Here is a 27,591-nt window from a genome sequence, read left to right as displayed (position 1 = left end):
GATGACACAAGCATACCAGGGTTTAGAAGGAATAAAAGACAGTGTGAACACAAGCCAGCCGAGGGGGGACAATCGAACTTTGGTTTGAACAAAGTGTGAAACCACCCTTTATCGTTATCTATATAGTTATCATGATTGGTGTGAACGGCCCTTAAAGAGGACCTATTAATGCCCCTTTTTTCAAGATGTTTTCAAGCCTATGTGTCAGCATAATGGCAGATTTAAAACCTAGACTAACACCTATGCTAATGAGGGTGAGATTGTCACTGATGGGCGGGGCTTTCCCCCTCTGATGACATGTACAAAGGGAGAATTTCAATCAAAGTGTTTCTGCAGGCTGTTTTTATGAAGTGTGATTATAAAAAACAAAACTAATACATTTTTACCATTAGAAGCTGGTTATATTATATAAGGTGATTTTTGCATAACAGATCCCCTTTAAACCTCCTTTATACCAATAAGTCATATAGCTATACCACAACACTCAGTTTGTGCACATGTGGCATGCAGTATGAGTACAGACAGCCCAGATGATGAGCTTTATATGTCACGAAGGCTCTGCAGGAAATTAAGCCTAATAGTCTGTGCTTAATGTCTATTAAAAGACAACCCTCAGGGGGACACAGAGCTAATGCTCTCCAATGGAAAACAGCAGCCTGTCTTTTGCACTCCCTATCTGCTTGTTTAAAAGGCTTGGTACAGAATCCAGGCGATTGCTTCAAGCTCTAATAAACAACATGTGACGACAGCAGCAAAACAAATCTCCTCACACTTTTCAAAGCAGTAATCAGAAGTAGACAACAGGGTTTTTCTTTGAAATGTGTACTGATCATATACTAGGGGTGTCCCTCGCTCCGTTTCCGTGGTTTTCTTTCCCCTGGTGACGATAATGCTGTCTTACCGTCACTTTGGTTACAAAACCATTGTGAATACTATTGTACCGAGTAAGCAAAAAATAAACAGCACAGACTTTGCTCTGTGCTTAATGGCCTTTTAAAAGCTTGACCGCAAGACCACACAGAACAAAGCACAATTTGTTCTTCTCAGCAAGTTTTGCCGGATTAATAGCAGCCATCTTAACCTTGCGCACTGCATAATCTATAATCGTGCGGAAGTCGGGCATGATGCTGAAGAAAAATACAGAAAAATTGTGGGGTTTTGTTTGTTTTTTTGAGTGTGAAACATCACAATCAAAAGCTGTCAAAGCACATCAGGAGTATTTTCTTACTGTGTCTTTTTGTGTGATGTGGAGCTTTATTATCTCTGCTCAGGAATTATTTAAACGTGCTTTTTCAACTGAAACAGGTCAAATTCTTTGCATTTTTGTATTGCATCAAATTAGATAAGGCTTTTTCATGTTCATTCATTCTTTTTCCTTCGGCTTAGTCCCTTTATTCATCAGGGGTCACCACAGTGGAATGAACTGCCAACTTATCAAGCATATGTTTCACAAAGCGGATACCCTTCCAGCTGCAACCCAGTACAGGGAAACACCCAAACACTCTCACATTCGCGCACACACACACACACAAACTCGAACTAGCGATCTTGCTGTAAGGTGACTGTGCTAACCACTGAACCACGTGTCACCTTAAAAGTCCTTCAAAACATATTAAGTACAAATCAGTGTCTGATTAAATGTTTCAAATATATTTTGTTGTAAATGACACAAAATGGGTGAAATAATTTAGCGTAATATATATATAAAATTGAACACCACATTGATTCTGGCTATTCTAAATCATTTTAATGTGATAAAAAAGTTGTAGACAAATTAGTAAAGTATAAAACTTTAAAAAAAAATAATAAATTTGATTGGCTCCATTGTGATACTAAAACAAATTATTTTAATATGTAATCGGAGGATTTGCATCAAATATTCAGTATTTAAATTATTCCACCCTGATCTTACAAGGAAATGTAAGTTATTTTACGTTTTGTTAGCTTAGTGGCTAATGCGTACAAATTCATAAGTCATACGAAAATGTAAGGTTTTAAAAAGAAGGTGTGGCACCCAACCCCGCCCTTAAACCCAAGCATCATTGGGGGATGAGCAAATCATACTAAATTGTATGAATGTGATTGTACGAATTCATACGAATTAGCCACCCAATCAAAAAGTTACGAATTGCAGTGAGATCCTGTTGGTTATTCTGAAATGTAGTATTTTAGTTTTTGTAGTCTGTAAACCATGATAGAAATATACAATAGTCCCAATTTTATCAGAAAAATAGAAAAAACAAAGCCATATTCAAGTCGATTAGACCAACGTTTTTGTTTTACTTGCGAATAAATTTAACGTAGAACTTGCAAAAATGGACTTGATATCAGATATCTCTGTAACACATTGACGTATTCACACCAAACTTGGCGTGTGTTATGACAACCATGATCTGAGATTATCTGCAGCATTTCAGTGCACTGCCCCCTAGTGATCTGGACATACAAAAATAGCTTTTTTGCTTATAAATTCTCAACCCTTTGTCTAAAACTCATAATTCTCTGTTTATTATGGAATTCATGTTGATATGCAACACAGTTTTCTTTACAGCACTAACAAATGTGCTGACACAATGTCAAAGATCGTCTGCAGTTTAAACATATTGACACTGAACTTTAGGTGTGTCATTATTGCCTCAAAATAACCACAACACATAAATTTGATAACAGCGCCACCTGGTAATCACGCGTTATAAACCCTTACCTAACCATCGAAATTGAATCTTCCAAAATGGCTATTAAATGTTGATTGCATAGGTTTATTGTGGTAAAATTGCTATCAAATTTTTCCTTGGGACATGTCGAGAACATTAATAGCAAACATGCCATATTTGGGGCAACTTCCTGTCGGCCATATTGATTTTGTTCAAAAACCTTCTTATGCGAACTCCTCCTCGATTGTTGATTCAATGTTCAATAAATTTGTACTTTTTTTGCTTACTTTTCCAATTAGTATTTTTTTTTTCTGTATTTCTTTTTTTAAGGATTTTGTTTGATTGTCAATTGTGAGCTGGGTGGACAAAGCAGTTTACCAGTTACAGTTATCAAGCATGGTACATTTAATAAACTACCAATATGTGGTTTTTGCAGTGTCATTTAACAGGAAATGCACAGATTGCAAATCTAACAAAGTCATGAGATAGTAACTGTCCGGTACTGTGTTAAAATCCTGCCTTGTAAACTACAATGTTCCCACATAGTGTTTATACTACATGTCAAGACTACTGCTTCTGCATTTTATTTCATTGATAATGTTACTATAATATCATGTTAATTTCAAAACAACAGGATGTTCACATACACACAAACACAAACAAAATATTTCAGCGCATCCTTTCACATGACCTCAAATAGTTGAAAATCTGCCTGTGGATCGTATTCCCACATTTCTATAAATGATAAGCTTCTGTGAAGTTGAAGAATCTAGCTGTGGTGGTCCATATAATGACAGTCAATGGAGTCCAAAACAATCCATAGAATATTTTTCTCCCAAATATAATTTTCCATTAAAAGAAAATAAGTGATGGCAAAATTGACATTTTCGGCCAGCTCTCACAATAATTGCTTTGGTTCAATGAAAAGAACTGACTTGTTTTGTCCAAAAATAGACTTAATTTGTGTATCAGGAAAGCAGCTCTGAGAATAACCTCAATGAGATTAGAGCTGTGGGCATTTTCAGGCTCTGTTACAAATTGCAAAAGCTTGAACATCCTCTGTGACCCTCTCGAAGTAATCTAATCACACTAACAGAGCGCTCTTGACATCATTCTTTTATCACCCGCTAATGAGACATTCAGTTCCTCTCATCTGCCCTTTTAACTTGGCTAAACATTGCAGGATTATCTGCATTTTAATCAGAACTCTGCCTTCTCACATACAGAGAGAGCAAAATCTAAAGTTGGTGATGACTGTGATCTCTGTCTGACCCATGCGCATGCCGAGTGCTATATTAAATCCAGTCTTTGCATAGCTATGGATCTATGGTTGCTGCTTCCACGGCTCGCATGCAAACAAGCCAGAGATGAAGCAGCAGATTTGATTGACAGATGTTTGGAGGTTTTTCTACGGCCAATTTGTTATTCTGTGGTCACGAGAGTCTGTATTTGGAAGTCTATTTTTAACTAAAAGAGAGGCTGGTCTTTGATTTCACATGTTAGTACAGAGTACCATGCAAAGGTCTGATCATGAACAAATATTATAAATAAATATACCCCAGCAGATTCTGAACTATCTCTAGGTTGCTAATTAAATACATCTGTGACTTTATTCATGTGATTTACTGCACAGATGTTCTTGTTTTTCTTGAAGTACAAAGTGCTTTAAGTCATCTCAGATCAAGCTCGAGGACACGATTACATCATTCTCATTATTTTATATAATATGCACAACTGTATAAAGGTTTTGGGTAAATGGCTTTTTATTTTAGAAAGAGCTGTCTTATGATCACCAAGTTTTTTTAAAGGTGCAGTAGGTGATCTGCCAAAATGATAACTGTTAGCATAATAGCTTTGAAAACACAATCCCTCCCCTGCTGTCCAAAGCCACGCCCCGTGAAATCACAAACACACACATTAAAGATGCCAGTAGACAACCCACTAGATCATGTCATTCTCCAGTTAGAAAACTTTATGATACTACTATTCTGAAGGAAAAACTAGCACATTTTCAGTTGTGTAGCAAGACAAAACTTGTCATAATGGCAATATTTCATGCATGCAAGGACCGCTGGTGTCACTCTCTCACGCGCTTTGTCCTATACTTATAGGTTGGCCGGCGGTGTGCAGGAATAACACTTCTTACTAAGCCATACTGACATGCTATTTCAGACAGAATATTCAAAGTAGCATGGTAAACAATAGGGAGCGCGTCACAGGTTGTCATTGTTCAAAAATGAACCAATGTAAATATGAAACCAACTTCAGCTCAGTAAAGCAGGCTAGGTGGAATAGCATTACTTAGTTATGTTGTGTTGTTAAACTAAATAAAAATCTACATTATCGATGCTGTAAAAGGTCCCACATGAAATGAAAATAGTCACATCAATCTTTTTCCGGAGGATTTCAGTGGCTGAGCAACACTTCTGTGCATATAACCCATTCGTAAAACAACTAAATCTACATCAGCTTTGTGTGACTAAAATAGTTTTAAAACATAACATTAACTGTCTAAAAGAAATGCTTCAGCCATCGTGTCATCCTTCCTCCAGCGTGCAAAAGTAACTCCAATATTGATTCAGGATTCTAATAAGTTTTAATTCAGCATTTGTTTTTACTGCTGTCACTCTCTCTTGTGCAGGTAATAGCATGTGCATGTGCAAACTGCGGATCTGCATGAAAAGCGATGCACAGATGTACAAATCTACATTTGTTGACAAATTGAGCTACTTATCAGAATTATGGGAATCGGCCCAACAAATTTTATTTTATTTTAGCCTTATGTAGATTATTTACTTTAATCATTGGAACGTGAAGAGACTTTTAACCAGCTCAACAAAAATGTTTCTGAAGCCAATCACCTACTGCACCTTTAATATACAGAAATGTATTTTAATAAATGTTTTAAAGTCATTTCTTTTTGTGATGGCAAAGCTGAATTTTTCACATCTTAAAAAGCCCTCATTCTTACATGACCTTTCAGAAATAATTTTCATATACTGATTTGTGCTTCATTTTTCTCAGGATACACTAATTAATAGAATGGCATTACTTTAAAACATCAAAGTTTTTTTAAACAAAGTTATTCATAAAGAACAATAAGATGCTTATTTTTTTATTTTATTTAAAATCAGTCAACTAAATTGTCAGTTATTTTCTAAAATTTCTAAAATAGTAACATTTAGAGAGTGCTTAAACCTGCTGTTCATTTTCTTAGGTAATTCAAGTATAGGTGACCTGTACTGGTTTTGAATATGTTGGAATAATCATGTACCATTGTTGTTTTCTGATCTAATCAGCTGGCATCAGATCTCTCACAGAGTAACACGAGCAGCTGCTAATTGTGACTGTCTTGTTCCAAAGTGTAAGACCTCTTGGTCAATCTGTTAAGGGAACTAAACTGTGGAATGATTAGCCTAAATTTATAAAGTAGTGTAAATGTTTTTATAAGTGTACTTAAAAAGTGGTTGAACACAAAACAGCAGTGATTACACAAGTAGTCTGTTATTAGTGTGTTTGATCATGCTGCCTTTGCTTTTGCCTTATAGCAATTTTATGTTAAGAACTATAATGTTTAGTTTATTTTCATTTTATTTTTAAATGTCTAGCCTCCCTTAGACAGGCGTTGAGAATTAGCAAGTCTGCTAAACACTCAAACAAATGCATTTGGTTTTTCCAGTGTAATTGTGTGTTCATGTCAAATAAACAAATTAAAGTGAAAGTATTTTCAGTATGGGACAATAATATGCTCTACTTTATCAAATAATTTTCTACTATATTTTTCTACTAGAACTGTGGTCATTAATTTGTGATAAAATGTAAGGCACTTTGTTTTGTATCAATACTGTTCAATGTACTGTATAAAATGTGCTGAATAAATTAAAATTCCTATTCCTATGCAATATATAGAGGTGAAGGAATGTACGCTATGAACAGTGCTCTGCGTGGTGAATAGAGGACGGACTATAATTCAAGACTCGTCTTGCTGGGAAAAGGCTAGGGTGTAACAGGAATGCCAAAAGAAGCGTAAGGAATGAGGTAAGGGCTGTTTAGACCTCTTCAGTGTTGTGATTGGAGGATTCAAGTCAACATGCTCCTCCTAAAACCACAAAGAGCGACTTCCAGTGGCCGTCAGACAAAGCTTCACCTACTATTGACATCAAAACAGACTCTTCAGGACACATGATCTCTCTCTTTCTCTCAGCACACACCCTTCAAAACCAACATCTGTTCCTGGTGAGCAGTTGTATTCTAACAAGATAAACTTACTTGGCATTGATATGGACAAATAAATATGAGCAGAGAGTTTTTGTGTGAAGGCAGTGGGAGGCGGTATAGGAACAGCTTCATCTGCGCTGAGCAAACAATGGAAACATGAAAAAAGCATGACTTATTTCCCACTGTGACTGACCACTCATAACGTCTTGCATAACATCTGACCTCACAGCAGTGAACCTGGCACAGTGTTCAGCAGAAGCTTGTGAATTTCAACACATCCCTGGTGAAACCTGGTTATTATCATGGTTTTCCAGCCTGGTTGGGCTGGTTTTATTTGGGTTTTGGGGTGATGGTGAAATTGCTCAATTTACCCTTTTGAAAAGTTTGTTTTGGTGGTCTGAAGGAATAGTTAAACCAGAAGTGGAAATTTACTCACCCTCGGGTGGTGTCCTTTGTTCTGGTAAACAAAAAAGAAGATGTTTTGAAGAATGTTATAGGTGGGTGGGGGGAGGGGGGAATGGGGACTCAAGCAGGTTTGGACAAGTGGGTGGTAAGTAAATGATAAGAGACTTTTCGTTTTGGGTGAACTATCCCTTTAGATGATTTTTAGCTGAAAGTCCTTAGCTGATTCATAGAATGCAACTTGACCGCTACCACTTTGACAGTAAAAAATAAATAAAGTAAAAAGCATACTGGCAAAACTATTAATATACACAACTCCTGATGAATCATTTAGGTTTTATTAAATAAAACAATCAATTTGTTCAAGAAAGATGATTTTTTACACCATTATTACATTACAGCAGCATCTGGTCAAGTTTCCAGTTCAATAATTGATATCTTTAAATTAATTCAATTCAGATTTTTTAGCTTTACTTTCTATTCAATAGAATGGTTAGATTTAATCTGCTATATTGCTGGTCCAATATGATCTACCAGCAATATTTTAAAACCTTGCAAAGATTTAAGATGAATATTTTGTGTTTCCAGAATGTACCTGTAAAGTTTCAGCTCAAAACACCCATCAGATTATTCATTATACCTTTCAGAATATTGGATTTTTTCTGCTCTGAACACTATGTAGCTGTTTTTGTTACCTGTGCCTTTATTGCTAGTTCTCCCCACCCACCATTTCCACATGCCTATCAGAGTGTGCCTCAATTTCCACCTTGGCTGCGTCAGATAAACAGCACATTGACAGACATGAAGGAAGCAGATCTCATGTAACGTTTGTGAGAAATACTACAGTAAGAACTTTCCCACTGATTATTGATGTATTTGTTGTGGAATTCAAGTCTTTCTGCAACAATGTCTTAACAAAGTACGGCAAATGTGACAGGATACACGTTAATATTTACTGCTGTATGGAAATCCATTATGTTAATGTACAAAATAAACCTGATTTAACATCCACAAACCAGCATTGAAGCGTCTTCTTTTTTAATTGTACTGACATGCGGCTGTGGTGATAAAGACAGTAAAATCGCTTTAATTCATTACAAACATGCACTGTTTTGAAAACGTTCAATTCAATCTTGATCATATTTTATGATGATTGATGATCTCAGCAAGCTGAACAAATCTTTTAATCCCAGTTGCTTTGCTCACGTCCTGTCTTGTTGATATGATTATGCGTGTTACTTTGGACACATGTTAATATGCGGCTGTCAATCAAATCTGTGGGCGGGGAAACTGCATTGCTATGGCACATTGCGGTGGGCCTCAAAATGGGAGAAATTTGGGTTCCATTTTAATGTCAGAAAAAAAAAAAAAAAAAAAGAGACTTATTGTCTTTTTATCACCCCAATATGACTGTGGACACACTATACCTTCACACAGTTTTGTCCAAACAGCTCATAAAAAGATGATTTTCATCATAGGCATAAATCAAGGAACAGTTCACACAAAAATGTGAATTATGTCATTGACTCGCCCTTGTTTAAAACCTTTTTGAGTTTCTTCAGCTGAACACAAAAGAATATATTTTGGATACTGACTTCCACAGTGTTTTTTTTATTGAAGTTAGCCTAATGGATACAGGCTTTCAACTTTCTTCAAAAAATATCTTATTTTATGTTCAGTTTAACAGAAAAAAGACCTTCAAAAAGGTTTGAAACCACAAGAGCGTAACTAAATCAGGCCCGTAGCCAGGGCGGGCTCAGGTGGTTCGAAAAACCCACCCCTCACAAACCTATATGAGCTCATTTATCCCATGTTTGACTTCTATGCTATCATAAATTGTAAAACTAACCAATCAATGAAGGATTTAAGTTGGATCTTCAGTTGGATTATAGTTATTTTGTTTAAATATATTTGTGTGTGAATTATTCAAATGGCCAAATTCTGACAGAGGAAAGTTGAATGTAGTTGGTGGTTCATTCAGCTGTGGTGACTCCTTATGAATAAAGGGACTAAGCCGAAGGAACATGAATGATTATAAAATTGTATTTTAAAAATAAGTATCTTTTCATATTTGTTTATTCTAAATTTTCAAATTTAAAATGCTACCATTATTATTTCTCAACATTATTTATACAACTAAGATAACACAGTTTAAATGCACATTTGTACATAAACAACATAGTAATGCAAGTAATTTGGCAAAATGGTAGGAAATATATTTGGTACATCAAAAAGTGTGGTTATATCACCATCTATCAAGCTAATCCAGAAAACATTGTACTTAAAATGTCACTAAAATACAGCATTTAAACCTTAATCAAATAGAAAATGAGGCAAATACCTGAGTTAAGTTTAATTTCTATGTAAACTATCAATTTACATTCTATAGATTTGCCCTAAACATAGTCAATACTAAGCCCAAAATAAGTCAACCAGTTGTAGTACAAGAAGCACACAAGTAGTCCAAATTCCAGGAAAAGCAAACACCAGGCAAATCGTTTTCATTCCAACTGATCACTTTAACGAAAGCCAGTGTAGGCTACTGTATGGTAAATAAGCTTTTTTCTTACCCCGCCCTGTGTTTTACATAGAACTGGGAGGAGTGGATGCATCAAGGACAGATCTGGAGACAGCAGGATGTGAACGCTCTCTCACAGCTGGAGCCCAAAGGTAATCATGACTTTTAACAAACATAAAGACAAACGCTTTTCTTAAAATCGGGTTTGGTTGCTGAGCGCTGGGATTTGCTACCGAAAGCTCTTAAGTTTGTATGTTACGGTTTTAACTTTAATGTTGCGTGAGGAGCGCGAGACAGAAGTCCTCGACGTGCGTGTGAGTGTTTGACGTTAGCAGGTTCGCTAAAACACATCCGCAAACACTTATATTTTGCTTTACACCCTTGTTAAAATAATGGCGGAAGCTCTTTCACTTGACAAATGCTGTGTTGAGTAAAGTTAAATCGACTGCGGCTGTGTTTTTGACGTGTTCCCCGGTCTGAAGTAAAGTTCGCTTGATTTGTTCTCTGTACGGCGTCACCTGGTGAGATCGTTGGCCATTATACTGTCTCAGAGTGAGTTACATTATGATGGTTAAAAAAGCAAATGGCTTCAGGAAATATAAATAACTCGAAAACCGATTCAGAGAAGTCCGCTATAATCCAAAACAGTCATTTACATTTAGTCACAGGGTGTGTGTCAGTGGAAACTGTGTATCTTATAATAACTATGCTTACGCGTGTGTATGTAGTAGCAGCCTGGTGCATTTAAATAGATGTTGGACTGTAGCCTATTTGCTAAGGTAAAAAAAAATAATGGATACAAATTGTTCTCTACTTTAAGTTTCAGACCTGATTTGATTGAATTCTCATTAGGTTTGTAGTGTTTTTCATCGAGGTGTGTGACCTTATGTGATCATGTCTGCTCGGCATTTCTATAGTAGGCTGTATATGGTTGGTTTAACGGTTGATTCAGTATAAGTATGAACAGGAGCACTTCCCGTTTAACTTGCTTCAGTTCCCATAACAAACTCTATTGCCTTTTTCCATACAAGCACTGTGCAGTTTTATGGCATACGACGACTTATTTGAATAGAATTTGCATTGCAGCTATTGTAGAAGACTGTGAAAAAAAAATCAGTTCTATGATCATAGAAATGATATTAAGTAGGGCTATCTGATTGTAGCTGTTTGGTTAGTAAATAAACTTAAACTTTTTTGTTGTTTTTACTTTTTAAAAAATCTAGTTTTAAGCAAGACGCTATTTTAGCAACAGGTTTTTGCTTCAAGCAGTCTACACTCTCATTGGTGTTGTTGTATTTTAACATTAAGTGCTTGCTTTGATCAGTAATACATTGTAACTTAAATGTATTCAGACCAGCCCCTGAAGGGGAGTAAGCGCCAGCTGAAGATTAAATCAGTGGCCACTTCCAGGAATCAGAATGAGGAGTAATACCTGTTTGATTCTGAATGAAGAGAAACTTGAGAAAACAAAGTCCTCTAATTAGTTTAAAGGTTTTGCATGAGTACTGGAGAACTCTGCAGTAACCAATCATTAAAACCATGTGCAAATGAGACCTTTTCTATTTTTATACTTGGTTTTGGTGACGTTTTTGGCAATCTGATTGAATAGCTTTGGGTGAGAAAACTAATGTGAACTGTGACTTTGATAGCTGATCATTACGATGATAGTGGCACTTCAGTTATAGTCAATATTTGCAGAAGTCTGTATATGTCATACACACAACATAATTTTTTATTTCGTCAACAGCAGTGTTTATTTTGACTAGATTTTGATTTGAGTGTTTGTAGTTTGACTAAGATGCCATTCTGTTTTAGCCATTTTTTAGGTATCTAAATCAATTTACATGATTTAATGTCTGGGTTTCGTTACATTTAGTGTGTTACACATTTCTCTGATCAGTATGATTGAAATTAAGGTTTGCAATATAGACAGAGATTTTACTTTTAGCTTCTCTTTATTTTTCTTAATGATAAAAGCACATATGTAAAGAAACAAGAACTTGGCCTTCAGTTTAGTGTGCTTTCTTTATAGCATAAAACAATTTCATTCGTTTAACCCGTTAACTGGCTGCTCTACCAAATGGTTTTAAATAATGGTTTACACACACAGCACTGTTGGTTTACAAAAAAATTAAAACAAAAAAACATAATCCTGTTGCGCTACTACACTTGATTTTGGGTTTATTATTAGAAACACAAAACAAGAAAGCATGTTAAATGAAAACCTGAAATATGTTGTGTCACACTTCAAAAAAATAAAGATGATTTAGTATTCAAAAATTGTTTTATTTAGAATTTTTTAAATAATAAATTGGTCTCACGTTTCATATTTTCAGATTTTGCATAATATATCTATTAATTTCAGTACTTCCATAAATCAACATGTTCACTAGCAATATTAGGAGTTAAGAAATACAATCCAAATTTTTTTCTTGGTGGGCAGTTAAAGGATTAAGTGGACATTCATTTACATTAAATTAATAAGATGAATGATTAGAATAATTGCAAAGAATTATTAAGTCAAGAATGTTTGTTTGTTTTTTCCCCTAATTTTACTTTGACTTTTGATCATTACCGGACACCAGCCGGAAGATTGCTGTCTCTTTAAAGATTTAATGCACAGATAATATATTTTGTCTATCCCACATTATATGAAAAGTTTACAGTGGTATTAACCAAAAATGTACAATTTTCACAAAATTTTTCATAAATGAAAAATAGCCATTCCGTCCTGGTGATCAAGAGGTGGCTTTCTGACGACACAATTTAGACACACATAGAAAAATATACCAAATTCAGTTCTATTTTGTCATTGTACTCTTTTGAAATTCTAAATATTTCCTGAGACATGCATTAGATATGATCAGTTTGATTTTAAATGTGCACATCCAACCTTAAACCTTATTGCATGTTAGCAAATCCTAACTTTTTTGTCATTTCATCTTTATTACTTACTCCCAGGGCCATTTATATTGAAGTTGATATTTAGCTGCCCCATATTGGTGTTTTGTAACATCTATTTTTTTGATGAGGTGGGTTGTTAGCCCAACACTCAACCCCTAACCTGGAGGACCAGGACATGCACACATACACTACGAGCAATTTAGCTAATCCAATTCAACTGTACCGCATGTCTTTGGACTATGCGGGAAACCAGAGTACCCGGAGGAAACCCACATGAACACTGGGAAAACATGCAAACTCCACACAGAAATGCCAACTGACCCAGCTGGGGCTTGAACCAGTGACCTTCCTGGGGTGAGGCGACTGCGCTAACCACTGCACCACTGTGTCGCCCATTTCATCTTTATTAGTTTACAAAAATGCCAGTAGATCATTTTAATAGATTTTGTCTCTCAAAATACCTTTTTTAATTGTCACATAAGCGATTTGCTTATGAACTGAACAGTATGTTTTAATAAAATTCATTCGCTTTTTTTTTTAATTAGCTGCCCCAGTGCTCAAGTGCTTATTTCACTTGTGCGTTGAGAATTTATAAAGAAATATTTACACATTACAGGAAAAAATCTGTCATTAATTTACAGATTAACTGTAAATTAGCTGTAATATCAAGAATAATATTTTCCGCCTTGTCTAATGATCTCCCACTCATCGCATGCAGTTGTGTTTTGTGGTCACTGAATCATCTTAACTGACTTTATGGAAACCAGAACTTTCTCTCTCTTTTTTTTTTTTTTTTGGTTTAACTGTTAATTGACATGCATGACATTTCCACATTGTGGCTTTACTTCATTAACAGTACACATTTACTTAACAGTACACTCTTCCTCCAAATGAACGACTGTGAAGTCAGAATGAGGTTCATTTCTGCCTGGTTTTCACTAGCATGTAGAATGTTAGCCTCATTACCAAGACATTGCATGCTCTTAGGGAATGCAGAGTCTTCATCAAGTCTGTGCTTGATTTTTCGCACAGCCTTCATACCGGGCCCTTCCAGGCTGTGACAGTTCATTTAGATTTTGCATTCGGTTTGTGAGGTAAATCTGAAGTACTTTGAATTGTATATTGTACATGTTATAAGGAAAGAAGTGCTGGTTACATATTGAACCACATCTTTGATTTTTCCTTGTGCTTGTGGCAAGAGGACTAGGACCAGGTTTTGCGCAATGTGCGTCAGTGGGGTTTTTGACTATCTAGGGTAAATCCCTTGGAGTTACACTCATCAAGCAGTTCCATGATGACTCGAGTAATGCACTTCAATGCACGCTTGTGGCCCCATGGTGTTACCCTGTTTCATTTTACTCAATTAAATGGAAGCTTTTCAAAGTAACCCACAGGATGCGTTCAAGGTGAAGAGGTTTATCTTATGAGAGAACCCAGCAAACATACTAAGAGGTGTGGCTTGGAGGGGGGCTTTCTGGCATTTTGTGGATTTCTTCGGAAGTGTCCTTTTGTAAATACACACTGTTTCATGTCCTATTCTTTTGGTCACTGGCATTCCATTTAGCCACCACATGGGAAATACTCCACCCAACTCCAGACTGTTCAGTTTGGTGATAAAGAGTTCACCCTCTTCCAGGAAATCTGCTCAGTGTCTTCAGATTTATTGAACTGTTAGAGAGTAGATGAGGCTGCTAATGGCTTTGTTTTGTTGCGCTTGCCAAGCTGCTGTACAGAAAATATATTTCATGAATACATGGATTTAATTTTATTATTATTATTATTTTGTTAATTAAAGGAATACTAATTTCATCAAATTCTGAAAAAAAAAATTATGGATTTCATAAATAGTCAATTTTAAATATTTCCTTGGAACCAAATCAACATATTATAATTTTTAGGCATTCGTGTGTAGGCATGGAAAGATAACCATTTTCAATTCAAGGTTTTAAAACCGCTACTTAGGTATGTGTGTATGTGTACAATTTTTTTTATTTATTTTATTTTTATTTATTTTATTTTATAAATTTTTATTTTTTTAGTTTTTAGAACAACAGTATCTCCAGCAGAAAAGATATCCAAAGAAGCCGTATTAATATATTTTTAAAAAAATCTGTTTTTGAAACAAATGAAGACAGCAGAAGTCAATAATTCATTTAGCCTGACATGTTTACTGTTCCAAAATATTTTAAATGTTTCTCAGAATAAAATACATTGTTCAAAAGGGAAAAAAGTTGTAGTTTTTTACCCAGACATTTAAAAAGAATATAATTTAAAACAGTAATCACAATACCACGAAACCGTGATCTTTTTATCCATGATTATCATACCGTCAGAATCATATTGGCCCATGCCTATACATGTGATAAAGAATTGAGCATTGGCTATTGAAGACTCCGCTTTTCCATCACAGAAATAAATTGCATTTTAAAATGATCTGTCTATAGGGCTGTGCGATTTGGGGAAAAATATCTAATTGAGATTTATTTGTTTATTTTTTTTTGACAGATACTGCGATTTGATTTAATTCAAGCTGATTTTAATTTATTTCAAGCTTCAGCTCAATAATATGTAAGCCGTGACAACAATTCTGCTACAGCTCTTAAAAATGACCTGTTTTTGTTCAGTGTCTGTGACTTTGAAACCAAAATATTCCCATATTATAAATGCTGTTTCTTTGATATTAATTTGTATATTAATGCTTCTGAAACAGCAGACACCATAATCCCACTTGTCAGTAATTTCCTCTTTGTGTTCCTTTTTTTTTTCTTTTTTTTTTTTGTGGGTGTAGTTCTGTTGCACAATTCTGATTGGGCAGAATGAAAGTGTGCCCACTCAATTAGCTAGTTATAAAGCCCCGGTCAGATGATTTTATTGACGTATGGTGTCATGGGGAGTCGTAAACGACAAATGAACATCGTGACACAAGATTCAATAGTTTCTTCTCATGTAATGTGCCTCACGACACCATCGCAGAAAGTCTAGCATGTTTAATTTTCTGAAGCATAGCGGACTGGTTTTGAAGCACTTCACCTTAGATGTTATTCGTTATTCTTGTTTACAAATACATTTTGTATTGCAGCCTTTTTGCGATTTGATTTCGATTAATCGCACAGCCCAATTGCCAAAGAAAACTCTTAAGGCTCTTTTTTGACGATCCATGTGCAAAGTCCAAAGCGCAGGGGGCAAACTCATTAAGGGCGTGTCAGAATCCACTTTTGCTATTTTCAGAATGGAAAAATCCACTTTGTGCCATGGCGCATGGTCTAACAGGGTTGAGCTTATTTTCTTAATGAGTTATAGGTGTGTTTTGAGAATAAACCAATCAGAGTCTCAAATCCCATTCCCTTTAAGAGCCAGTTGCGCAGTGCCATAGCACATCTGCTATTTACATGGCGGACTTTGTAAGTGGAAAAACTGAACACTTCACTAGAGAGAAAACAGTTAGACATCTACAGCGCGAGAATGAGAGATGAGCCTCCTCATTGTTTACTTTTGCTTTCTCTCTCGTGGATGGGGAAACAGATATCCATTAGCCTATACATAATTCATTTTGTTTGTTGAGCGCAAAGATTTGTTTCAAAACTATTTCTAAATTCAGTTCTAATTTCCAGCAAACAAATAAATGAACAGTAATAACCAAGTGTGTTCAAAAAACTGAGTTATATCCAAATACACATGCTGTGCCCCATATGTTCTAAAACCTGACAGCTGGGTAAATCTAAGCTTGTTTTTAATAAAACAAATATAAATATGAATATAATGAATAATACTGCTAATAATGATAAAATTATACAAAAGCAAATTGTTATGAATAAACTGAAAAAAGCCCCCTGAGATGAAGGCATGAAGGCAGTGGTTTTTATATTTATGTAGGCTAGAAAATAATGTTTTTGTAATATTTTAATTCGTTTTCATTTGGAAAGACATTTGCGTATTGCTGTACATCCTGTGTGTATTAAGCAACGTGTAAGCGAGGCGCACAACTAATGTGCTCTTAGTGTCAATTTATCGATTATTACATTTAATTTTTATCACAGAAATTTTTACATTGTTATTATTAACAATAATAAATCAAAGAAATGCTGCTTTTGAGAGCATAAGAGACTGCTTTTAAAGACATATTAAAAATAACTAGAATAAATATTTAGTAATGCATTGCTTTTTTCTATCAGTTCTGCTGAGTAATGTTTGGTCATGTGGACACTGGTTTTCCATGTCATTTGTTTTGTCCATTTTTCTGAGTTTATGTGTTTGTCATCATGTCCTGATGGTGTTTGATCTCTATACAGCAATAAGTTTGCAGCCTTTGCTTGAGAAATGCTCTCCTAAAGGGATAGTTCATACAAAAATTCAAATTCTGTTGTTATTTTCTCACCCTTTACTTGTTTCAAACCTCTTTGACATTTTCTTCTGTTAAAAAGGAAAGATATTTTGAAGAAAGCTGAAAACCAGTAACCATTAACTTCCAACACATCTGCTTTTTCCTATTAAGGAAGTCAGTGGTTGCTGGGCTTGAGCCAGTACAAGATTCTGACGGTATGATAACCTTGAATAAAAATATCATGGTTTCACAGTATTGTGATCACTGCTCTAAAATATATTCTCTTTAAATGTCTTGGTAAAAACAAATACTTTTTTTCCCCCTTTGAACACAATATATTTTAATTTGAGAAATATTTAGGATATTTTGGAACAGTAAACGTGTCAGGATAAATAATTATAATGAATAATTGACTTCTGCTCTTATCATTAATTTCAAAAACACTGATTTCTTTACACTTGCCTAGTGCTTACAGGTATTCAGCTTTCTTCAAAATTTCTTTAATGTTCAGCTGAAGAAAAAGTATCATCAAGGTGTGGAACCAGTTGAGGTTTAGTAAATAAGTCGTTTTTATTAGCTTTTTGCAAGACTATCCCTTTAATAGGTTATCACAGATGGACTGATTTGTTTTTTGTTCATCCTTTAACGTAGTCATTTATGTGTAACCATAATCTTCAAAAAACTGCGTAGGGCTGAAGTTACACATGCAGATTATCATCAGAGTAGATGAATAGACAATACTCTTAACCAAACAAGGTGCTAAATATAGTTTTCTCTGTTCTCATTCATGCATGCACATGACATCATTTCCTGCAATGTCATCTGCTTTAATGTGTCAGTTATATGATTGGTTCTCAACCAGTGGGTCTGTTTTAAGGCTCTGCAGTCAGTAGTTGTAAAGGAGTGCATTATTGTAAAGAAAGCTGCATTGTAGTATTATAATTTGGATAGTAAACTACATACACTCGGGTTGGGAGTTGTTTCCAAAAAGGCTTGATTGTGAAGCACCGCGAATCAAAAGTCGACTCCAAAGTTCAGAATCAATTCTGTAAGTGGAATGAATTGGTTCAAGTAAGCGTATCTGTGACATGTATTGCTGATTTGTTTAAGTTTTTAACGTAATTTCTATATACATCATATTAATACACAAAGTCTTTGCTGTACATGGTGAAACTTGTGGAGGTTTAGTCCACAACAGAGGGTCTTGAGCTCAGTACTGAATAAATAAAAATATAACTGAAGCATGACCTGAAAGGAAAAAAAGAACATTATTTTTATGATAAGTAGTGCTGAAATCCATTGTTTTAATTCGGTGTACTGTTAGCTGTGTCTGTCTGATAGTTACATGCAGGTACAGGCATTTTAGACCGTACATGTTAGGACAGCATGCATGCTATTTAAGCATGTTCTGGCAGCTTTGAGTATAATAATAGAAAAATAATCGCAACAACATTGAGGAATTGATTCTTAAAGAAATAGGAATCGTAATCAAGTTCATTTCCAAAAACTTTGGATTCAAACAGCCCTAACACATTTCAGATTTATGTATGGTTTGTAAGGATTAGTGGTATGTTCTCTGTCTTCTGGCTTTAAACTTGATAAACAGTCTTCCTCTAAATCAGGAGTGTCCAAACTCGATCCTGGAGGGTCAGTGTCTAGCAAATTTTAGTTCCAACCTCAAGCAAACACACCTAGGCTAGCTAATCAAGCTCTTACTAGGCTTTCAACATCCGTGCAGGTGTGTTGAGGCAAGTTGGAGTTAAAATCTGCAGGACACCGGCTCTCCAGAACCGAGTTTGGGCACCCCTGCTCAAATTCTTTGACCAAACTATGCAAGTTTAAAGGGAAATATGACCCACACTTTTATCTGCACGAAGAATAAACGTGATTCATGCAAACAATATTTACAAAGGAAACTATGAGAACTGGAAACTAAGAGACAAAACAAAACTGTTCCTACATTTTCCCCCCTATTTCATATACTGTATGTTAATATATCTGCTTGTATATTGAGCTTACAATTATGACCGGGCTTTTTGCTTATTGCTGTTTGGTACACACATTTGCTGATGAGTTTGGTTACTGCTTGTTGAACCATACATTTTAAAGAGTGTTTTGTACAATTCAAATACCTAAGAAAATTTCAGATTTTTCTCATTATTATTATTTAGGCAGTGCAAATTAATAAATCTGCCTGCAGTACAGGATCAGTTATATATCTTGTAAAAATGGAGTCAAGGAAACAGCAATGATACATGTATGTCAATTTGTATTAATAAGTGAAGTTGTGGTGTCTCTTGGCAACTGTAACAAACTCTGTTCTACTTTGCATATTTTCTATCAGCAAGTTCTTCTTAATTGTACCTGCCCAGGGTGTGCTGTTCTTTCTTTTTTCTCATTACATTTACATTCTTTTTTTCTGTCATGTTAGAAAGTGTAAATCTGTCCTGTCTTCTGATAACTGTGCAGAACAAATGAATCTAGAGCAGCAGCACTAAATCGACCACCCCATGTTGTATAATCCTATTTGTCATCTGCAACCCTAGTTACTAGAGTTTCTGTTTTGTTTAGTTTTTTTACGCACAGTTACTTAAGTTTCGGTGGTAACCAACAACAGTATGATTAACCAGCAACCTGGTTGATTTTACGAACCAGTAAAATTCTTTCACAAACAATGGATGCATTGTCTGTTCACTCTTACAATCTAGCGTGACGTTAAACAATTTGCCTTGTGAAAGTGTGTTGATGTGAGGCAGAGAGAGTCAGTCATTGTTTACACAGTAAATGTAGTGTTAATTATTAATAAGAGACTTCACCTCATAGAGACTCGCACAGTTTTTCTGTCTGACCATAAGTGCACTAAGTAGGAACACTTAAAGCCTGGACTGTAGTCATCAGTGCCCTCAAAATTATTTTCTGCTCTCTGGACATTGTTTTTTAACAAGAAGTTGTTGAACGTCAGCTTCCTTTATGTTGCCTTTGTTTCACAGAATTGAGTTGCCATATATTAGTAACCCTATTGGGGTAGTTTTGTTCTTATTAAATAATGTTAGTGGGAAGTTATTTCTCCTAGACTCATTACGCTCCATGGCAACAGTGTTTACTCTGTCTTCCCACATCTTCTACTCCCTCAGGAGTTTCAGAGGAAGACATGCATGTAAGAGTGAAGTTCTCTTAAGACCTTCAAATGGAAAACTGGATTCGTATTTTTGGTTTATTGGAAAACGTCAAGCAAATGAACACAAAATTAATTTCATTTGCTCAAATGTGAACGTGTATGTCTGTCTGAGCAAGGCCAGCAAATACTTGACTTTCTCAGACCACTTGGACCGATCCTCATGTGTGAACAGACTCTGTTTACTCTTGCTGTTTCTAATGTTCACTCTGTTCCAGCATGTAACCATTACTGTGTGTCTGTTTTTCTTTCCCCAGAGCTGGATTTGTTTTCCACATCATCCCTGTTTCTGTGGTTAGTCTGTCAGGATGGGCTAAAAACAATTGCTAGCACCTGAGCAACTCACACCTGGACCCTTCATAGTCTCACCTGCACACAGGTAAATGGTTCATTTATTAGGTTATCATTTCAGCTGAAAAACTATTTTGATTTGTATCAGTTGTAATCTTGGAATTGATGTTGATTCATAATGATTTTTATAACACTGTAAAAAATTATATGATCAGTTAGTCATGACAATGATTGATTTGTTAAGCACAAAGATTTGTTTCAAAAATATTTATAAATTCAGTTCTAATTTTCAGCAAATGAATAAATGAGCAAAAATAACAAAGTGTGGTCAAAAAACCCGACAGGTGGACAAATCTATGCTTGTTTTTAGTAAAACAATATAAATATGCATATAATAAATAATAATACTAACAATAATAACATTATACAAAAGCAAGTTGTCATTAATAAACTGAAAAAAGCCCCCCCGAGATGAAGGCATGGGGGCAGTGTTTTTTTTATTTATGTAGAAAGTAATAATTTTAAAAATATTTTAATCCTTTTTATTTATAATTTTTTTTATTTGTAAAGATATTTGCATATTGTTGTACATCCTATGTTTTTTAAGGAATGTGTTTGCGTTTAAGGTGCACAACTAACGCGGTCTGCTCTGGACTTTAGACCTGCTTTCAGCTGGTCTATCGCGCAGTCTATTTTAGTTCCTTAAAATAGCAACATGCCAACAATGCGTCTTAACACACCTCTTTACTAGACCAGAACACCCATGAGTCCACAAAGTGGTGCAAATGGATTTTGCTATTTAAACGTGGCTGAAAACAGGAAAGTTATGGTTGTACTGGAAAATAGCAACATGTCGGGGCAAATACGCCTTATTGCGCTTTATAGCGCCAGGTGTATATTAGGGCCAATGACGTGGAAAAATACAATTTAATGCAGGGCGTTTTGTTTGGTCTGATACCCACTTTATATTGTAACTTGTAGCCAGACAGTGACGATCGCTGTTTTTTTTTTATTTATTTATTTATTTTTTTAAGAAATCAGATCCTAAACGCAACGATTTTGCATGGGATGACAATTCACCAGAAGCTCTAGGGCTGTCTGACAGAAATTAAAGTGTGCATATACCACCCTTCAGAAACCCTTGTTATTTGCATTGCTTATTCTTATAACATCACATACAATAGACCCTTTTCACAATTCTGGGTTTCTCAGTAGCGGACGAGTCATAGTTGGGTGAACTTAGAGCGCAGTGAATCGGAGAGTACAACAAATATTTTATCACAATCCTATTTGCTGAAAAAATGAAAGAAAAAACTCCACAATAGTGTTATCAAGACTTTCAGTAAAGGAAAAAATAGTGTGAGACTGATAACGACAGCCAGAGGAGGAAATAATGTCAAATTTACTGTTCTGCCCCATAGACATTCATTTTTTTGTAATTTGACGCAAAGATGATATAATACATACATAAATGCAAATAAATGTTCATCCTTTTTTTTACATTTTAAAATATTAAAAACTTTCAAGGATTTAAGACGTCATAACAGTCTTGTGAAAAGGGTCCGCGATATTTATTGCCCTGAAACACTCTTGAGTACAAAAGAGTTATACTTTTATAAATATAATGAACATTATCACACCATCAATGCTTCTGAGTGTGACGTTTAAATGAATGTTTAGTTATGCATGGTATTCTGTGTTCATAATAGCAAAATAAAAGCAACAAAATTATGACGAAGATAAATAATCGCAATGAAGAGAGCATTTGATAACAGCGATTTGGATAGATTTGCACAAACTCTGCAAATTCACCAGTGTAAAACAATAATGATTTTTTTTTTACAGAAATATTTGAAATGCAGGATATTGGTCATTTGTACATTTTTACAGAACATACACGATTTTTTGTAACTGGAAATGAATGTCTCTCTGTGACTAACAGTCTCATATGTAACCTTTAAATCACCAGAAGGACAGCTGGCCCATGAGGCCACTCTAAACATAGTCCTTTATGTCATGCCTGTAACGCCAAACTCCATCTGCACTCCATAGGCGATACCTGGCCTTATACTGGTATCCCTTGGAGAGTACACGTGGTGGGTGTGGGATGCACAAAGATGGGAGAGGAAAATGGGCAAGGGCTGAGCAGACAGAATGGGAAATGTAAGCTAAACTGAAGAATGTGGAGTTGAATAAATGAGAGAAATCATGTGCAACAGAGCAGAGGGGGTTGCCAGGAAACAAACACAACGAAACAAGAGAAAGAGGGAGGAGCTGGGGAAAGAGAAGCAACAGGTGGATAAAGAAAAAGACACACGTTGAACTTAAGTGGAGGAAGTTCTGATATTAACCTTCAGCAAGTGTGAATTCTTATAAATGGAGTTTTAAATGTCAAGAGATAATTACTCTGTCGTCCCAAATAAGCGTCCTTTAGGAGTTAACTCGTATAGAGCTAAACATTAAAGAGGTTCACTTAGTTTAAATTCAGCTTGGCAGTCTAAAATTAAAATGACCAAGCATGAAATGAGGACAAGTTCTTCAAGTAAGTAACGTTTTTGTGTCCATTAATAGTTTAAAGGCCTTAATGAGTGAAGCTTTTCATCTCTTCTAGGCTTGTCACAATAATCAATATACTGGCTTATTGCACAACACATGGACATGACCTCAATCATTTGTTTGTATATATTATATTTATTTATTTATATATATATATATTTATATTATATTTATTTATATTTATATTATATTTATTTATATATATACATTCTATTATATTTATTTATGATATGTATATATAATGATATTTATTATATATGATATTTATTATATATATATATATATATATATATATGATATTTATTATATATAATTTAATTATTTATTTAGGATGTGCGTTTACATTCTCATTCCAATGCATAATTATTGAATTGTAAAAATGACTATAAATTAAATATTCTTAAGAATAAAATATTATTTGTTCTTTAGAAAAGTGTACTTGCATTGTAATGATATTATATGGTCATTCTGGCATTATATAATTAGTGAGTGATGAGTAAAATGACAATAATGTTATTTATCGCAATATATTTTGATGCAGTATATCATACAACAAACAATAGATATCGTGACAGGCCTAGTCTTCTGTGTTTTCTTAAGAAGTCGACTACGGCGGACGTTTACACTCATTAGTACTCAAGAATTTAGTTGTTAACACACAATATGAACTGAGCTCTGCATCCTTGGTCTTCTAATGGAATTTGCCTTGTGGTAAGTTCTGTCAGTTTCTGGGTATGTGGTTAATTGAAAACCTGTGAGCTAAGTGTTGTGGTAAGAAGTTCTCGTACGGGATTCAGTTAAACTGTTCTCATTAACTGCTTTGAACTTGTTTCAGAGAATTCTAGAGACATGGGAGGAACAGGAAACATTCCATTGTATACATTTTATCTAATCATTAATCTCATCAAGGCTTCATTTATTCATTAAATTTAATACACACAATGCACATACATATGTGAGTTTGTGTGCATTAGGCATGGGACAATAACCAGGTTTACCGTGGTTTGGAAAAGTCAAGGTTTTAAAACCGCCAAAACTTTTTGTTATACCGTTCTTATGGTATATGTACAGTTGCTTTTTTTTAGGAGTTTAAGGGAGAAGCGCTGAAACTATTTTTTGTTAAGATTTTTATTATTAATATTATTATTTTTATTATTATTTTACTTCTGACATAATTACTATTGCTCAGGCCAAACCGTAAGGCCTAGAGGCTTAAAAATTTGTCACATGGTAGTAGTCCTCACTGCTACTCGGATCCAAAGACTTGTCCAAATCAGCCCCATAGGTGACGGCTCACATTCATACACTGTTTCTCCTAGACTCAAAAACTTTACATATTTGGAATCCTTGGATCAGCCTGAACAAAAGTGGAGTCACTCAGATTTTCTCTACGCTGCACTGTTTTTCCGCTACGTCAAGCTTTGTCCGAAACCTACTATTGTGTTCAAAGGGGGAAATGTTGGTTTTGTACCCAGAACATATTTTAGAGCAGTAATCACAATACCGTGAAACCGTGATATTTTTATCCAAGGTTATCATACTATCACAATCTTATACCGTCCCATGTCTAGTGTGTATAATATTTATGTATAGGTGGCATGGAGTTTGCATGTTCTCGCCGTGATGGTGTGGGTTTCCTCCGGGTGCTCCGGTTTCCCTCTGACATAAGCTATAGGTGAATTAAATAAACTAAACTGGCCGTAGTGTATGAGTGTGGGTGTTTCCTAGTACTGGGTTGCGGCTGGAAAGGTATACGCTGCATAAAACATATGCCGGAATAGTTGCCGGTTCATTCCACTGTGGCGACCTCTGAAATAGAGACTAAGCTGAAGGAGAATGAATGAATGAATGAATGAATGAGTGTGTGTGTGTGTGTGTGTGTGTGTGTGTGTGTGTGTATGTGTAATTTGTAAACTAAAGACATATAGCTCCTGAATGTCTACTTGTTTGAAGTCAAATGTAGCTGTGACAGTAGTTCCTAACATCTGTCTTATCTTTCTGTTTTTGTTTTTGGTCTCTGCTGTTCAGGTGGTGAGACTCGACACCATGCAGGGACCTCGGAGGAAGGTGAAGGTCATGGCAATGATGACGATGGTGTTTCTTTTCATAGTGGTGGAGGTCTCTCGCAATGCTGGGAAGGGCAGCAGCAGTAAAAACAAGTCACTGGTTCCCGTAAAGCGTTTCTGGGCGAAAGATCTTCCCAGCGACGCCTATTGGAATCGGCAGCAGCAGCAGCTTAACTACATCAACAACCGCAACCTAGAAAAGCTCAACTACACGATTGATAACCTTCCAGACTGGCTAAACGACACCGTCAGCCTGGACTCTTGTGACCCAGACTACAGAGTGACCACCCAAGTGAAGGATTACAACTCTTTACCTGATCGATTCAAGGACTTCCTGCTTAACATGCGCTGCAGGTCCTATCCCATAGTCATGGACCAACCAAACATATGCAAAAAACAACCGTTCCTTCTCTTAGCTATTAAATCTTTAGTCCCACACTTTGATCGACGTCAAGCCATCCGCGAGTCTTGGGGCAAAGTTGGCCGCATTGCGAACAGATCCGTCGTTACGGTGTTTCTTCTGGGAAATGCAGCCACCGAGGACCACTTTCCTGATCTCTCAAAGATGCTCCATCACGAGAGCTCCATTCACAGAGATATCCTTCAATGGGACTACAGGGACACCTTCTTCAACCTCACCATCAAGGAGGTGCTTTTCCTGGAATGGCTGAGCACTCGCTGTGCCGGGGCCAATTTCATCTTCAAGGGTGATGACGATGTTTTTGTTAACACCATCCACATCATAGACTTCCTAACTAATCTTTCTAATTCCAAAGCAAGGGAGCTGTTTGTGGGGGATGTGATTACTAACGCTGGGCCACACAGGGACAAAAAGGTGAAGTATTTTATACCCGAGAGCATGTTTGTTGGAATGTACCCTGCATACGCTGGCGGAGGAGGTTATTTGTTTTCGGGACAGCTGGCGCAGAGACTTCACAACATCTCGAAGTTGGTGCCCCTCTACCCCATTGATGATGTCTACACGGGTATGTGCCTTATGAAAATGGGCCTCGCGCCTGAAAAGCACAAAGGCTTCAGGACGTTTGATATCGAGGAGAAATATCGTGATAACGCCTGTGCCTATAAGAGCTTGATGCTGGTCCATCCCAGAAGTCCTCAGCATATGATCAAAATATGGGCCTGGCTGAATGACCCAGCCTTGAACTGTCAGTGAACAGCTGCTGCTCATAGGTTTTACAGATTAAACAAAACTCATGGGCGTCACATATTAAAATGGGGTTTTGGAACATTTTCAGTTCCAGTGATTTTAGCATGTGACGCTCATGTGGTTTTTCTGCAAGGGATTGGCTACTTTAAAGGCATAGTCCACCTAAATATCACAATTCTGTCACTGTTTATTCACTCTCATGTCATTCCAGAACTTTGGGATTAAACTCTTTTTATGGACCAAATTTATTATTATTATTATTATTATTATTATTATTGTTTTTATTATCATTATTATTATTATTATTATTACTATTATTATTATTATCATTATTATTATTATTGTTATTATTGTTACTATTATTACTATTATTATTATTATTATCATTATTATTGATATTATTATTATTATTATTGTTGTTATTATTATTATTATTATTATTAATAATAATAATAATAATAATAATAATATTATTATTACTATTATTACTATCATTATTATTATTATTATTATTATTATTGTTACTATTATTATTATTGTTACTATTATTATTATTATTATTATTATTATTATTATTATTATTATTATTATCTGAGGTTCAGTGTTGTTTGAACCCTGCTGACTTTCAGTTTATAGACTAAATATTTCTGTGTTCGTCTGACAACAGTTTGAAATGACATGAGGGCGAGTAAACATTGACAGAATTTTCTTTCTGGTGAGCTCTCCCTTTAATGTTTTACAATTCCATTTATTATTAGCATCTTGATGTACTTCATTTCATGGCAAAGGTCAGAGTCCTAAGCTCGTTGGATGTATATATTTTAACGTGGGTCAGAATTACTGCCCACAAGTATTGCAAGGGCTCAACTTTTGGTTGGTTTCTGTTGAAAATGTTACAAGTATTTATACAGTGCTCTCTGGTTGGTGATATCAGAGGTACTAAGCATTGTGGGTAATGTAGTTCAGCTGGTCTGAACATGGCACAAACAATTCACCATTCACATGAACATTCTGTTGGACGTATGTAGAGCTTTTTTGTGTTCTGGTTGTTTTATGTTTTTCCTATGGGAGAATGGAGATCAGATGTTTTATACTTTACTTTTTGTTGTTTTAAATCATCTATGCAGCCATCACAAGCCTAATCTCTTGGTCTGTACTTGGCGTTTTAGTTCTCTGCAATGTGAATGAACACACCGCTGCCTTGTTTTGCACACAAACAGCCTGAAAGCAGAGGCGAGTGTGTTTTCAGAGAAATGAAGAGTTTGCTCCTTTTAGAGCTCTGCTAATTGGGACAGCGGTTTCTGAAACCTAAATATTT

General features: G+C 35.5%; 1 protein-coding gene across 2 annotated transcripts in view; it reads left to right on the top strand.

Moving 5' to 3' along the window:
* The window catches only part of b3gnt2b (UDP-GlcNAc:betaGal beta-1,3-N-acetylglucosaminyltransferase 2b), a 38,012-nt gene extending 11,476 nt beyond the window's left edge, over positions 1 to 26,536 (top strand). The window contains exons 2-5 of one of the 2 annotated variants that reach the window (XM_056477454.1): positions 6,564 to 6,890; positions 9,866 to 9,944; positions 20,450 to 20,571; positions 25,068 to 26,536. In XM_056477454.1, coding sequence (XP_056333429.1) covers positions 25,086 to 26,279 — 1,194 coding nt within the window. In that variant the 5' untranslated portion in view covers positions 6,564 to 6,890; positions 9,866 to 9,944; positions 20,450 to 20,571; positions 25,068 to 25,085 and the 3' untranslated portion in view covers positions 26,280 to 26,536. The remainder of the gene's footprint in view (positions 1 to 6,563; positions 6,891 to 9,865; positions 9,945 to 20,449; positions 20,572 to 25,067) is intronic. The other variant, XM_056477453.1, reaches the window with a different exon arrangement.
* Positions 26,537 to 27,591: the final 1,055 nt, after the last annotated feature.

Source organism: Danio aesculapii, chromosome 17 (assembly GCF_903798145.1).
Source record: "Danio aesculapii chromosome 17, fDanAes4.1, whole genome shotgun sequence".
Lineage (NCBI taxonomy): Eukaryota > Metazoa > Chordata > Actinopteri > Cypriniformes > Danionidae > Danio > Danio aesculapii.
The sequence above is the reverse complement of the archived record's forward strand: the minus strand, read 5'-3'. Positions and strand labels throughout refer to the sequence as shown.